Source organism: Eretmochelys imbricata, chromosome 28 (genome assembly GCF_965152235.1).
Source record: "Eretmochelys imbricata isolate rEreImb1 chromosome 28, rEreImb1.hap1, whole genome shotgun sequence".
Classification (NCBI taxonomy): domain Eukaryota; kingdom Metazoa; phylum Chordata; order Testudines; family Cheloniidae; genus Eretmochelys; species Eretmochelys imbricata.
Window position 1 is genome coordinate 32,501 of NC_135599.1, and position 15,031 is coordinate 47,531.

General features: G+C 56.4%; 1 protein-coding gene across 4 annotated transcripts in view; it reads left to right on the top strand.

Moving 5' to 3' along the window:
* The window catches only part of NLGN2 (neuroligin 2), a 30,667-nt gene extending 21,494 nt beyond the window's left edge, over positions 1-9,173 (top strand). Inside the window, exons 2-6 of one of the 4 annotated variants that reach the window (XM_077806650.1) lie at positions 1,036-1,092; positions 4,631-4,780; positions 5,387-5,581; positions 6,489-7,296; positions 8,339-9,173. In XM_077806650.1, the coding sequence (XP_077662776.1) occupies positions 1,036-1,092; positions 4,631-4,780; positions 5,387-5,581; positions 6,489-7,296; positions 8,339-9,173 (2,045 nt within the window). The remainder of the gene's footprint in view (positions 1-1,035; positions 1,093-4,630; positions 4,781-5,386; positions 5,582-6,488; positions 7,297-8,338) is intronic. The other 3 variants (XM_077806651.1, XM_077806652.1, XM_077806653.1) reach the window with 3 other exon arrangements.
* The last annotated feature ends 5,858 nt before the right edge of the window (positions 9,174-15,031 follow it).

Sequence of the window (15,031 nt, forward strand, 5' to 3'; positions counted from 1 at the left end):
TATCTATCTATCTATCTATCTATCTATCCCCATTCACCCCTCGATCTATCTATCTATCTATCTATCTATCTATCCCCATCCACCCCCTCGATCTATCTATCTATCTATCTATCTATCCCCATCCACCCCCTCGATCTATCTATCTATCTATCTATCTATCTATCCCCATCCACCCCCTCGATCTATCTATCTATCTATCTATCTATCTATCTATCTATCTATCTATCCCCATCCACCCCCTCGATCTATCTATCTATCTATCTATCTGTCTATCTATCCCCATCCACCCCCTCGATCTATCTATCTATCTATCCCCATCCACCCCCTCGATCGATCGATCGATCTATCTATCTATCTATCTATCTATCTATCTATCTATCTATCCCCATCCACCCCCTCGATCTATCTATCTATCTATCTATCTATCTATCTATCTATCTATCTGTCTGTCTGTCCCCATCCACCCCCTCGATCTATCTATCTATCTGTCTATCTGTCTATCTGTCTATCTATCCCCATCCACCCCCTCAATCTATCTATCTATCTATCTATCTATCTATCTATCCCCATCCACCCCCTCGATCTATCTATCTATCTATCTATCCCCATCCACCCCATCTATCTATCCATCCATCCGTCCATCCGTGTTCCCCATTTCCCAATTCATGTCCCATAGCCCTTCTGACGAGTAAGGGGTTTCGAGGTGTGGGGACATATTCATCCACCTTTTCCTGTACCCTCCCAAGTGCAGCCCTCTTCTAACCACCTTTGACTCAACAGCTGATCTTGGTGTCTCTCTATATCAATTTTTTTGGGGGAAAAACGTTGTATTTTGCTTAAATATATTGATCTCTCTATATATTTTCTTAGTGAAATGTTTTTGGTTTTTGGTTGGTTTTTTTCTATTTTTTTTTCCTTTTTTTAAAAGCAAAAACAAACCGAAAAAAAAAATCTCTTTTTCTTTTTGATCTTTTCTCTTTCTGTCTTTTTTTTTTTTCCCCACTTTCCCAAATTTTTCTTTTTTCTTGGTCTTAGGTCCACTCACAAAAAAACGCGACGAACCCAGCGGAAACAGTCCCTCCGGAGACGAAGGTATTTTTGGCTGCATGTTTCACATTTCTTGCTGGTTTTTTGGGTTTTTTTTCTTCCCCTTTTCCTTTTTTTTTCTTCTTCTTTCTTTCTTTCTTTCTTTTTTCTTCCCAAACAACCAACCTTCTTTTCAGTGGTTATTTTTTATCGGGGGGTCGGCTCTTTTTCACCCAAAGCTGCTGCTGTCGACTTAAAGACATTAATCAATTGCCCAAAAAACGAACCACGATTTCTGCTTTTTCCTTTTGCCCTGTTTCTTGAGCTTTTGACCCTGTTTTTTGGGGGTTATTTTTTTGGAAAAGAAACCGAACGAAAACCACCGCCCAGTGGAAGAATATGGGGGGGGGCTCGTAAAGCTGAGCAGGTCAGGTGACGGGCAGGGAAGATTGGGGGGGATCTGTACGTGTTCCCCGAAAATGACCCCTCTTGTTTTCTCTCCTCCCCATCCCCCCCCAAAAACTTTTCTGTGTCTTGGTCTGAAAGGAAACTCGGTGGGTTTTCCTGGGGGGTGGGGGGGGTTCTGTCGATGGGCCCATCTACCCTGGTATCTGGCCTGCTCCCAGACACCCGAGATTAGGGGGCTCTGGGGCAAACAGGGGACATGGGGTACAGACCAGGGGAGATTGGGGGGCTGCCCCCCCATCGCCACCCGCCCCCCACCCTCCGCCCTGATTGCTTTGTCATTTCCATCCCCAGCCACCATGGGGTGTGTATGTTTTGGGGGAGGGAGGCTTAGCCAGGATCGGGGTTACTTGGGGGGAAGGTTTAGGGAGGTTGGTGGGGAATTTGGGGGAAAGTTTCGGGGGTGGTCAGGGGATGGGGTTGGTGTGGGGGGCTGGAAAGGCAGGTGAGTGTGCGAGGTGAGGGTGAGTGTGGCCGGCTGTCTCCAGAGATGTGTGGCTGTAACATCAAGACAGCTCTGCCCGTGCGTGTGCATAGGGGTGTGGAAGGGGCACTGTGTGTGTTTGTGCCAGGATAAGCGTGTCCGTGGGTGGAAGGGGGGGGTGGGTGTGTCCGAGCATGTGAATGTCTCTGCACAGCCAATGTGGGTGGACATAAATGGGGCGTCAGTAAGCGTGTAAGGATGTGGGAAGGTGCGTGCGTGCAGGGTGGGTGTGCAAGGGGGGGTGTTTTGGATGCCTCCATTGGTGACTGGATACGTGTGTGTGTGTGAGTGAAGCCAGACTGTGTGTGTGTGTGTGTTAAACTGGCATGTGTGTGTCTCTGTGTGTTAAGCTGGGGTCTGTGTGTTTGTGTGTGTTAAATTGTGTGTCTCTGTGTGTTAAGCCGGGGTCTGAGGGTGTGTAAGTTGGGCTCTGTGTGTGCACGGGGCTCTCTGTGTATGTGCAAGGGGACTGACAAGTGTGCAAGGCTCTTAGGCAGGAGCTGTGTGTGTGTGCGAGGGACTCAGCGAGTGTGTGAGCGGCTCTGAGTGTGCAAAGGGTCTGTGAGCATGCGAGCAACTCTCGGTGTGGCGAAGGTGCAAGGAGGCTCTGTACGCGTGCGAAAAGGCTGGTGCGCGTGTGACGGCTCGGGTGCACGTGCGACAGGCTCCATGAGTGTGCGAGGGGTTCCCATCATCCCCTCCTCCATCTTAAACAGGGTGGGGGGAGGGGCGGCCCGGCAGGCGCTAATTAAGGCCTCCTTGCGTCTAATTAACGCTCTCCGTTGGCACAGAATTAATTAGGCCCCCAGTTGCCATGGAGACGGGATGTGACCTAGAAAAGGAAACCAAAATTTTTTGGGGGGGGGAGGTGAGGGGGGAAAAGAAAATTTTATGTTTCCATGGCAACGGGGTAGAACGGTGGGGTGGCCTCTGACCTGGGGGAGTCCTGGCTGCCAGGATCCCCTGACCTTTGACCTTTCACCCCCCACTTGTGACTTCCATGGAAACCATGGGCACCTTGTTGAACTTTGACCTTTCCTGACCCCAGCAGGGACCCCTGACCCGATGATCATCTGGCCTCCAGAAACCTCTGACCTCTGACCCCCAATCCAGTGATGCCCCTGACCTCCATTGACCTCTGACCCCCCCCGAATCCTTGTCACATTTGACTGCTCTGACCCCCACTGACCTCTCTGACCCATGACCCCACCAGCATTTCTGGCCTTTGACCTCCCAGGGACCTTTGACCCCCCACTGACCTTTGCCACATTGACTGGTCTGAGCTCTGACCTCTGACCCCCATTGGCCTCTGTGACCTCTGAACCGCACCAGTCTTTGACCTCTGACCCCCAGTGACCCTCCATCCTCAATGATTTGTAATCTCTGACCCCATTAACCTTTCTGACCTCTGCCCCTTGGGGATCTTTGTCCCCCCCATGAACTTTTGACCCATTGGATTTCTCTGACCCCCTAACCCGCATTGACCTCTGACCTCTAGGAATCTGTGACTCCCCCCATTGACCTCTCTGACCTGTGACCCGCTGGGAACCTCTCACCCCCGCCCCCCCAGGAACCTCTGACCTCATTGGCCACTCAGACCCGTGACCCCCTGACCCACCCCCAGGGGGCAAAGTGCTACCCCCTACTGGGGAGGTGGAGCAATAACAGGCGGGGGGCAGGACCATACTGGGGGAGGGCTCGTTCCCACAGCACCACCCCATTCAGGATCAGGGGTTCAGAAGGGGTGGGGGGGGGGTCCTGGGGCAGGAGGCACAGGTTGGGGGGCAGAGACCCCCCCATGGGGCTGCAGGGGAAGGGATGGGGGTCAGAGAGCATGGGGGGTTTGGGAATGAGAGGGATCCTGGGGAAGGGGTCGGGGGTCTGAAATGGTGTGAGGGGGTTTAATAGGGGGATGGGGGCAGAGGGGGTCTCTGGGGGGTGCAATGGGGTCCTATTAGGGTCTTTTAAGGGGGGGCAGGGCTATTTGACCCCTACCCAGGCCCCATAGCAGCCAATCCCCCCTGTCCAGAGACACCCCCCCATCCCTCCAGACTCCCCTCCACCCCGGCCTGGGGAAAGGGGCGTCACCGGGGGGTCCCCAGGGACGGGCGTGGAGGGGGGATCGGCAGACTCACGGGCAGGGGGGCAGGAGTCACCTCGAGTGACACTGCCTCTCTCTGCCCCCCGATCTCTCTCTCTGCCCCCCGATCTTGCTCTGCCCCCCGATTGCTCTCTGCCGCCAATCTGTGCCCTCCGATCTCTCTCTGCTCCCCGCAATCTCTCTTTGCTCAAATCTCTGCCCCCCGATCTCTCTCTCTGCCCCCCAATCTCTGCTCCCCATGATCTCTCTCTGTCCCCTGATCTCTCTCTTCCCCCCATTTCTCTCTGTCCCCCCCACTCTCTGTCTGCCCCCAATCTCTGCTCCCCCAATCTCTCTCTGCCCCCAACCTCTCTCTCTGCCACCAATCTCTGCTCCCCCTGATCCCTCCCTGCTCCCCCAATCTCTCTGTCCCCGATCTCTCTCTGCCCCCCATTTCTCTCTCTCTGCTCCCCCTGATCTCTCTCTGCCCCCCATTTCTCTCTTTCCCCCCCCACTCTCTCTCTGCCCCCAATCTCTCCCTGCCCCCCATTTCTCTCCGTCCCCGTCCCCCACAGATATCCGGGACAGCGGGAAGAAGCCAGTGATGCTGTTCCTGCACGGTGGCTCCTACATGGAGGGGACGGGGAACATGTTCGATGCCAGCGTCCTGGCCGCCTATGGCAACGTCATCGTCGTCACCATGAACTACCGTCTGGGGGTGCTGGGTAAGGGGCCCCCCGCAGCCGCCCCTCCCCCTCCCCGGGATCCCAGCCCCCTGCCCCCATGTGTCAACTCCCCCCAACCGGGATCCTGCCCGCGGAGCAGGGGTGGGGTAACTACGCAGGAAGCCTCGAATTGCCCCCCCCCAGTGTGTGTGTTTGGGGGAGGCATGTCCTTGTCCCGTACCCCCCCCCCCCGCCAATCTCCGAGCCCAGCATGTGAAATTTACAGATCGGCAGCTGGAATGAATATTTAATTACAGTGAAAGGGGGCGGGGCAGGGGGGGGAACCCAGAGCTGATGAGAATGACTGGCGAGGCCTCATTAGCGCTAACGAGGGGCCTCGGGGTTGCGGGGAGCGAGAGAATTAATTTTTTATCCACTTTTTTTTTTTTCTGTTTCGGGTTGACATTAATTGGGGACGGGGGGGACGGGCAAAGTGCTCGGAAATCAGTTGAAATCAAATGTCACCTTTCCTCTGGGGCGGGGCGGCTGGTGCCCCGGGGACCCCTCGCCCGGTGCTGAGATGCGCCCACCTCTGGGGCGGGGCGGCTGGCGACCCAGGGGAGCGGCTCCTAACCCCGGTCTCCATGTCCGACCCCACCCCCTCAGGATTCCTGAGCACCGGGGACCAGTCGGCCAAGGGGAACTATGGGCTTTTGGACCAGATCCAGGCCCTGCGGTGGCTCAACGAGAACATCGGGCACTTTGGGGGGGACCCCGAACGCATCACCATCTTCGGGTCCGGCGCCGGAGCCTCCTGCGTCAACCTCCTCATCCTGTCCCACCACTCAGAAGGTACCAGCTGCCCCCCTCCCCCCCGCCCCTGAGCCACATTCCCCGCCCCCATGAGCCAGCCAGTTCCACATCTATATCTATCTATCCATCCATCCATCCATCCCCGTCCACCCCTTCTATCTATCTATCCATCCATCCATCCATCCCCAGACACCCCCTCCATCCATCCATCCATCCATCCCCATCTACCCCCTCTATCTATCCATCCATCCCCAGACATCCCCTCCATCTATCTATCCCCAGACACCCCCTCTATCGATTTATCTATCCCCAGACACCCCCTCTATCGATCTATCCCCATCCACCCATCTATATCCATCCATCTATCCATCCATCCATCCATCCCCGTCCACCCCTTCTATCTATCTATCCATCCATCCATCCATCCCCAGACACCCCCTCCATCCATCCATCTATCCCCATCTACCCCCTCTATCTATCTATCTATCCATCCATCCATCCCCAGACACCCCCTCCATCTATCTATCTATCCCCAGACACCCCCTCTATCGATTTATCTATCCCCAGACACCCCCTCTATCGATCTATCCTCAGACACCCATCTATATCCATCCATCTATCCATCCATCCCCAGATACCCCCTCCAACCAGCCATCCATCCATCCCCATCTATCCCCTCTACCTATCTATCTATCCATCCATCCCCATCTACCCCCTCTACCTATCTATCTATCCATCCCCATCCACCCCCTCTATCTATCTATCTATCTATCCATCCCCAGACACCCCCCTATCGATCTATCTATCCTCATCCACCCATCTATATCTATCTATCTATCTATCGGTCCCCATCCACCCCTTCTATCTGTCTATCTATCCCCAGATACAGGCCTCCGTCCATTCACCCTCCGATCCCCACAGCACCCGTATCTCCCCCTCTTGCTCTCTCTGACCCTCTCTCCCTCCCCGGCAGGTCTCTTTCAAAAGGCCATAGCTCAGAGTGGCACGGCCATCTCCAGTTGGTCCGTCAACTACCAGCCCCTGAAATACACCCGCATGCTGGCCTCCAAGGTGGGCTGTGACCACCTGGACACCAGCGAGACGGTGGACTGCCTGCGCCGAAAGCCGTACCGGGAGCTGGTCGACCAGGACATCCAGCCGGCCCGTTACCACATCGCCTTCGGGCCAGTGGTGGATGGGGACGTGGTGCCGGACGACCCGGAGATCCTCATGCAGCAGGGGGAATTTCTCAACTACGACATCCTGATCGGGGTGAACCAGGGCGAGGGGCTGAAATTCGTGGAGGACTCGATGGAGAACGAAGACGGGATTTCGGCCAGCTACTTCGACTTCACCATCTCCAACTTCGTGGACAACCTCTACGGCTACCCCGAGGGGAAAGACATCCTGCGGGAGACCATCAAGTTCATGTACACGGACTGGGCCGACCGGGACAACGGGGAGATGCGGCGGAAGACCCTGCTGGCGCTCTTCACCGACCACCAGTGGGTGGCGCCGGCCGTGGCCACGGCCAAGCTCCACGCCGAATACCAGTCCCCCGTGTACTTCTACACCTTCTACCACCACTGCCAGACCGACACCCGGCCCGAGTGGGCCGACGCCGCCCACGGGGACGAAATCCCCTACGTCTTCGGGGTGCCCATGATCGGCGCCACTGACCTCTTCCCCTGCAACTTCTCCAAGAACGACATCATGCTGAGCGCCGTGGTCATGACCTACTGGACCAACTTCGCCAAGACGGGGTGAGCGGGCCCCAGAGGGGCATGGGGGGCAAGCGGGGAGGGAAGAGAAGGAGGGGCCATGGGGCCGGTAGTCTTGGGATAAGGCACAGGGGAGAAGCCGGGTGGGATGTAAGCAAATGGTCGGGAGGGATGGGGACAGATGGATAAATGGGAAGGAGGGAGGCAGGGGTGTGCGGGGAAAGGACAGCTGGGGGTGGTTGTGGGAATAGATGAGGGATGTGGGGATGGATGGGAGGGAGGGCGGGGGGCTGGATGGGGGTGGGGAGATGGACGGATGGATGGGCAGGGAGGGAGGGATGGACGGACGGACGGACGGACGGATGCGTGGAGTGGATGGATGTGGAGGGAGGGATGGGGAGGGAGGGCGGGGGGCTGGATGGGGGTGGGGAGATGGATGGATGGGTGGGTGGGTGAGGGGATGGATGGACGGATGTGTGGACTGGATGGATGCGGAGGGATGGATGGGTGGATGAGGGGATAGATGGATGGACGGATGGGGAGGGAGGGATGGATGGATGGACGGACGGATGCGTGGAGTGGATAGATGAGGGGATGGATGGACGGACGGACGCGTGGAGTGGATGGATGAGGGGATGGACGGACGGACGGATGCGTGGAGTGGATGGATGAGGGGATGGCCGGACGGACGGATGCATGGAGTGGATGGATGAGGGGATGGACGGACGGACGGATGCGTGGAGTGGATAGATGAGGGGATGGCCGGATGGACGGATGCGTGGAGTGGATGGATGAGGGGATGGACGGACGGACGGATGCGTGGAGTGGATGGATGAGGGGATGGATGGACGGACGGACGGATGGGTGGGTGGATGGATGCGTGGAGGGGATGGATGGGTGGGGAGGGAGGGAGGGATGGATGGATGGGGGGAATGGATGGATGTGGGGCAGATAGCAGTGAGGAATGTGTTGCACCCGTATCCATCTTGAAGACCTGAGGCCCTCTAGAAACACTCCCCCTCCCGCGGTTGCCTCTGGGCCAGATTCCCCCCGCACCCCATAACTCCATCTCCCCTCCTTGCAGGGACCCCAACCAGCCAGTGCCGCAGGACACCAAATTCATCCACACCAAGCCGAACCGCTTCGAGGAGGTGGTGTGGACCAAGTTCAACACCAAGGACAAGCAGTACCTGCACATCGGCCTCAAGCCCCGGGTGCGGGACAACTACCGGGCCAACAAGGTGGCTTTCTGGCTGGAGCTCGTGCCCCACCTCCACCACCTCCACGACCCCGTCTACACCTCCACCACCACCCGCGTCCCGCCCTACGGCACCCGCTGGCCCCCCGGCTCCCGGGCGGGGCCCAGCACCACCCGCCGGCCCTTCCCCACCCTGCCGCCGGACGAGGACGAGGCGGACGACCGCCGGCGCTATGCCCCTTTCCCGGGGGACTCGCGGGACTACTCCACCGAGCTGAGCGTCACCGTGGCCGTGGGGGCCTCCTTGCTCTTCCTCAACATCCTGGCCTTCGCCGCCCTCTACTACAAGCGGGACAAGCGGCACGAGCTGCGGGCGGGCGTGCTGGGAGGCCGGCGCCCCAGCCCCCAGCGCAACGCGGCCAACGACCTGGTGCACGGAGGCCAGGAGGAGGAGCTCATGTCCCTGCAGATCAAGCACTCGGAGCACGACGCTCACGACCTGGAGGTGCTGAGACCCCACGAGATCCTGCGCCCGGCCTGCCCTCCGGACTACACCCTGGCTCTGCGCCGGGCGCCGGACGACGTGCCCCTCATGACGCCCAACACCATTACCATGATCCCCAGTACCATTACGGGCATGCAGGCCCTGCACCCTTTCAACACCTTCCCCACCGGGCACAACAACACCCTGCCCCACCCTCACTCCACCACCCGGGTATAGTTGCCTCTCCCACCCCAGCCACGGGGAAATTGCGGCCAAGGGACAGGGCCCTTCCTCTCTGCCCAGCCGCCGACCCCTGACCGCGGGGGGCGGGAGGGGTGGGGGGGAAAGAAAGGGAGACGTGGCATCTTTTGTGTGCCACGCAGTCGGGGATTTTGGGGTGGGGGGGTTCTTTTATACAATAATTAAGGAAGGGGATCTGCGGGCCAAGCTTGAAGGAGGAGGTCTCCCACACACGATGAGAATCGACTGGTTCCTTTCGGACGGATGGTGGGGTCTTGGCACTGGTGGGAAACCGACCGTACTTTGCTCATCGGCGGAGGTGCCCGGCACCCTTCCCAATGCGGTGTCAGCACTGGGGGGCAAGGGGGCATTGGAGAGGGACCGTCCATCCTTCGTTCACCTTGGGTGGACAGCAGAGAGGCCCGATGCCCTTCACCAACAGGGTAGGAGCATCGGGGAGTGTTGGAAAGAACCACCCGATCCTTTGCTCCTCTTCGACGGAGGATAGAGACGTCCAGCGTCCTTCCCGACACGGTCTCGGCACTGGAGAAAAACCGACTGTTATTAATTCATCTTGAATGGATGATGCGGGTGCCAACACCCTTCCTCATCTGGCAACAGCACGGGAGGGTGTTGGAGAGGTGCCGTCCGTCCTTGGTTCCTCTTGGATGGATGGCGGAGACCCCCAATGTCCTTTCCAACGCAGTATCAGCAACGGAAGGTGTTGGAGCAGAAAGCGACCATCTTTCACTCATCTTGGGCGGATGGTGGAGACGCACCCAACACTCTTCCCAACGTTGTATCAGCTCTGAAAGGTGTTGGAGGGAAACCGACCATCCCTCACTCCTCGTGGACGGGTGGTGGGAACGCCCTTCCCAAGGTAGCACCGGAACTGTACAGTGTTGGAGAGCCACCGACCCCTTTTTCGCTCATCTTGGCTGGAGGATGGAGACGCTCAACCATTTTCCCAACGTCGTATCTGCACCGGACGGCGTTGGAGGGAGGCCGACTGCCCATGGTTCGTCTCGGCTGCATTATGGAGACGCTCAATGATTTTCCCAACGTCGTATCTGCACCGGACAGCTTTGGAGAGAGGCCGATTGCCTTGGTTCGTCTCGGCTGGATTATGGAGACGCTCAACGATTTTCCCAAAGTCGTATCTGCACCAGACGGCTTTGGAGAGAGGCCAACTGCCCATGGTTCCTCTCGGCTGGATTATGGAGATGCTGAACGGTTTTCCCAAAGTCATATCTGCACCAGACGGCTTTGGAGAGAGGCCAACTGCCCATGGTCCTCTCGGCTGGATTATGGAGACGCTCAACGGTTTTCCCAAAGTCGTATCTGCACCAGACGGCTTTGGAGAGAGGCCGACTGCCCATGGTTCGTCTCGGCTGGATTATGGAGACGCTCAACGGTTTTCCTAACATAGTATCTGCACCGGACGGCGTTGGAGAGAGGCCGACTGCCCATGGTTCGTCTTGGCTGGATTATGGAGACGCTCAACGGTTTTCCCAACATCGTATCTGCACCAGACGGCTTTGGAGAGAGGCCGACTGCCCATGGTTCGTCTCGGCTGGATTATGGAGACGCTCAACGGTTTTCCCAATATCGTATCTGAACCAGACGGCTTTGGAGAGAGGCCGACTGCCCATGGTTCGTCTCGGCTGGATTATGGAGACGCTCAACGGTTTTCCCAATGTCATATCTGCACCAGACGGCTTTGGGGAGAGGCCGACTGCCCATGGTTCGTCTCGGCTGGATTATGGAGATGCTCAAAACTCTACCCAGAGTGGTGTTGAATGGAACCCAACCGTTCTTCAGTCCTTTGAGGCGTAAGGCGAAGGAACCAGCGTCTTTCCTGGTGTGGCATTGGTAGTCCAGGACGTTTGAGAGAAGCCAACAGTTCTTCACTCATGACCGAGAAGCCAGCGCCCCCCACATCCACCCACCCACCACTATTGGAGAGGAAACCACCTGCCCCACAGAGGCCAGAAATGGGGGAAAGTTACACCTGGAAATTGTTTTTTTTCGTGGGGGGGGAATTCGACTCGATTTTTTTCCAAGCCAAACTTTGAATGTAACGACGACTCGAGATTCAGTTTTTTTCGGGGTTGGGGAGGGTCAGGAATGCGGGGGAGGGGGTCGTAATTTTTTTTTAACAACTAAGAGACATTTTTTGTGGGGGGGGAGGGGTGGAATGGGAAAATTGTTTTAAAAAAAACAACAAAAAACCAGGCGCGTTGCATGTTCCAATCCCGATAAAGAAAAACGGTGACACAAAAAAGAAAGGAATGAGAAAAAAGAACGAAAGGAGGGAAAAAGCAGATGGGATGGAATTGATCTATTCCCTTCACCCCTCTCCCCATCTCTATCTCCGCCGGCCACTTTTTCCTTCACTCTTTCCAGCCGGCCAAGAGTCTCCTCTCCACTCCTCCGCTACATGCTTTTTCCTTCTGTTCTTCCTCCCAGGCCTCTCTCTCTTCCTCCGCTGGCTCGTTTTCCCCTTCTCTCGTTGCCGCTCGCTGACTGTCGGTGCCAAATCCCCAGCTTCCCCCCACCTCTGCCCCTGCCCCAGAAACGAGGGAACGAACAAATGAAAAAGTGCCAAACAACCTGGGGGATATTTGTATCGCCTGCGGGAGGGGGAAGGGGGCTGTGAATCGCCAGCTACCCCCAGAGAGGGGTGTCTCCGAGGGAGGGCAGTTGCTGGGGGGCAGTCTGCAGGGGGAGAGGGGAGGTGTGTTTGGGGGTGAAGGTGGGTATAAGACCCCCACGGATCAAAGAAAGGTTAACCTGTGTTGGAGCCCTGAGCTAGCCCCCCATCAGCTCTTTCGAGCCATCTGTTGGCATTGTACGCACATATCTCTCTACCTGTCTGTCCGTCCGCCCCGGTACATATCTACCGGTCTGTCCGTCCCGCCCCGGTACATATCTACCGGTCTGTCCGTCCCGCCCCGGTACATATCTACCGGTCTGTTTGTCCATCCCGGTACATAGCCACCTGTCTGTCCATCCATCCCCATACATATCTACCTGTCTATCCACGCATCCCCGTACATATCTATCTGTGTGTCCGTCCATCCATCCCGGTACATATCTACCGGTCTGTCTGTCCATCCCCGTACATATCTACCTGTCTATCCATGCATCCCCATACATATCTACCTGTCTGTCCGTCCATCCCGGTACATATCTACCTGTCCATCCATCCTGGTACATAGCCACCTGTCTGTCTGTCCGTCCTGGTACATATCTACCTGTCCATCCACGAATCCCCGTACATATCTGTCTGTCTGTCCGTCCATCCCCGTACATATCTGTCTGTCTATCCACGAATCCCCGTACATATCTACCGGTCTGTCCATCCGTCCCCGTACATATCTACCTGTCTATCCACGAATCCCCGTACATATCTGTCTGTCTGTCCGTCCCCGTACATATCTACCTGTCTATCCACGAATCCCCGTACATATCTGTCTGTCTGTCTGTCCGTCCCCGTACATATCTACCTGTCTATCCACGAATCCCCGTACATATCTACCGGTCTGTCCATCCGTCCCCGTACATATCTACCTGTCTATCCACGAATCCCCGTACATATCTACCGGTCTGTCCGTCCGTCCCCGTACATATCTACCTGTCTATCCACGAATCCCCGTACATATCTACCGGTCTGTCCGTCCGTCCCCGTACATCTCTCTCGCTCTACCTCCCTCCCCATCCACCCCCTCTATCCATCTATTTCTCTATCGCCCTAATTAGAGGCTCAACTTAAATGTACACCCCAAACTAAAAAAATGAGTAAGAAAACCCAAAAAGAGCCACCTGGCTAAACCAGTAGAAGAAGCGGTGAGAGGCAGAGAGGCATCCTTTAAAAAGTGGAAGTTAAATCCTAGTGAGAAAAGAACAGGAGGACTTGTGGCACCTTAGAGACTAACCAATTTATTTGAGCAGAAGCTTTCGTGAGCTACAGCTCACTCCAGAAAGGAGCATAAACACTGGCAAATGAAGTGTGTAAATACCATTAGGAAGGCCAAAAAAGAATTGGATGGACAGCTAGCCAAAGACTCAGAAAGTAATAGCAAAAAAAAATTTTAAGTACATCAGAAGCAGGAAGCTGCTAAACAACAAGTGGGGCCCCTGGATGATCGAGGTGCTAAAGGAGCCATCAAGGACAATAAGGCCATTGTGGAGGTCTCTAAAATCATGACTGGTGTAGAGAAACTAAAGAAGGATGTGTTATTTACTCCTTCTCATAACACAAGAACTTGGGGGGTCACTCAATGAAACGAATAGACAGCAGGTTTAAAACAAATAAAAGGAAGTATTTCTTCCCACAACGCACAGTCAACCTGGGGAACTCCTCGCCAGGGGATGTTGTGAAGGCCAAGACTATAACAGGGTTCAACAAAGAACTAGATAAGTTCCTGGAGGACAGGTCCATCAATGGCTATTAGCCAGGCTGGGCAGGGATGGTGTCCCTAGCCTCTACTTGCCAGTAGCTGGGAGTGGTCGACGGGATGGATCACTTGATGATTCCCTGTTCTGTTCCTTCCCTCTGGGGCACCTGGCATTGGCCACTGTCAGCAGACAGGACGCTGGGCTGGATGGACCTTTGGTCTGAGCCAGTAGGGCCGTTCTTACGTTCTTCTGTTCTATCTGTCCATCCCTATACACCCCCCTCTATCTATCTATCCCTATACACCCCCTCTCTCTATCTATGGGTCATGGAGTCCCCAGGCCATGCTCTGGAACTGCTCCCTACGAAGCCAGGCAGGACTCTGGGGAGCCTCCTCTCTGGGAGCAGCCTGTCTGCAGGACACACAGCTCACACAACTTCCACCTTCCTGGGTCTGACCCTGGAGCAACCAGCCTCCTCTGCCCCTCCGTGCGCTTCCCGCAGCGAGTCCACCCGGGTGGGGTCCTGGGGCAGCCAGAGGGTCCTGCCCCCAACTCCGCAGTCAGACGGGACTCTCAGCCAGCCAGTAACACAGAGGTTTATTAGACGACAGGAACATGTCGAACACAGAGCTTGTAGGTGCAGGGACAGGACCCTCAGCTGGTCCACTTTGGGGGGCAGGGAGGCCAGAGCCCCATCTGGCCCTCCCTCCATTTCCCCAGCCGGCTCCAAACTGAAACTCTCCCCCCCCAGCTCTGGCCTTTGTGTCTATCCCAGGCCAGGAGGCCAAAGGTCTCTTTGTTCGCCAACCCCTTCAGCTGGCACCTTGCAGGGGAGGGGCCCAGGCCCTCAGGAGACAGGGGGTCGGCCATTCTCTGTGCAGACACCATCGCACTGGCCCCCAGGGCTCGGCAACAATCACACCCCCCCCTTATCCCACCACCTCGAGACTTAAGAAATGCCGAGGGGAAACTGAGGCACCCCACAGCATTCAGAGAGAACATTAAGAACAGCCCCACTTCGTCACACCGTCTATCTATCTCCACCCCCCGTCTATCCCCATCCACCCCATCTATCTATCTTTCTCCATCCACCCCCTCTATCTATCTATCTATCCATCTATCCCCATCCACCCCTTCTCTCTATCCATCCACCCATTCCTCTAGCTAGCTAGCTAGCCAGCCAGCCCTCCCCATGAATATCTGTGCATTACCATCTCTCTCTAGGTACACCCCCCCCCATACATGTCTTTCTTCTTTCCCATCTCCAGGTCTCCCCCTCTCTCCACCTCCCATGCTGGGCTGCGAGATGGAGGCGCGGTACCCGGGGACCCCCGACGCCCGCCTCCCAGCGCCCCTTCCCGTCCCTCTCCGCCCTGGCGCTGACCAGAGACAGCCCGAGAGCAGACGGGGGCCGGGAGGGGGGCGAACGCCTCCGTCTAAGGAGCACAGTGGTG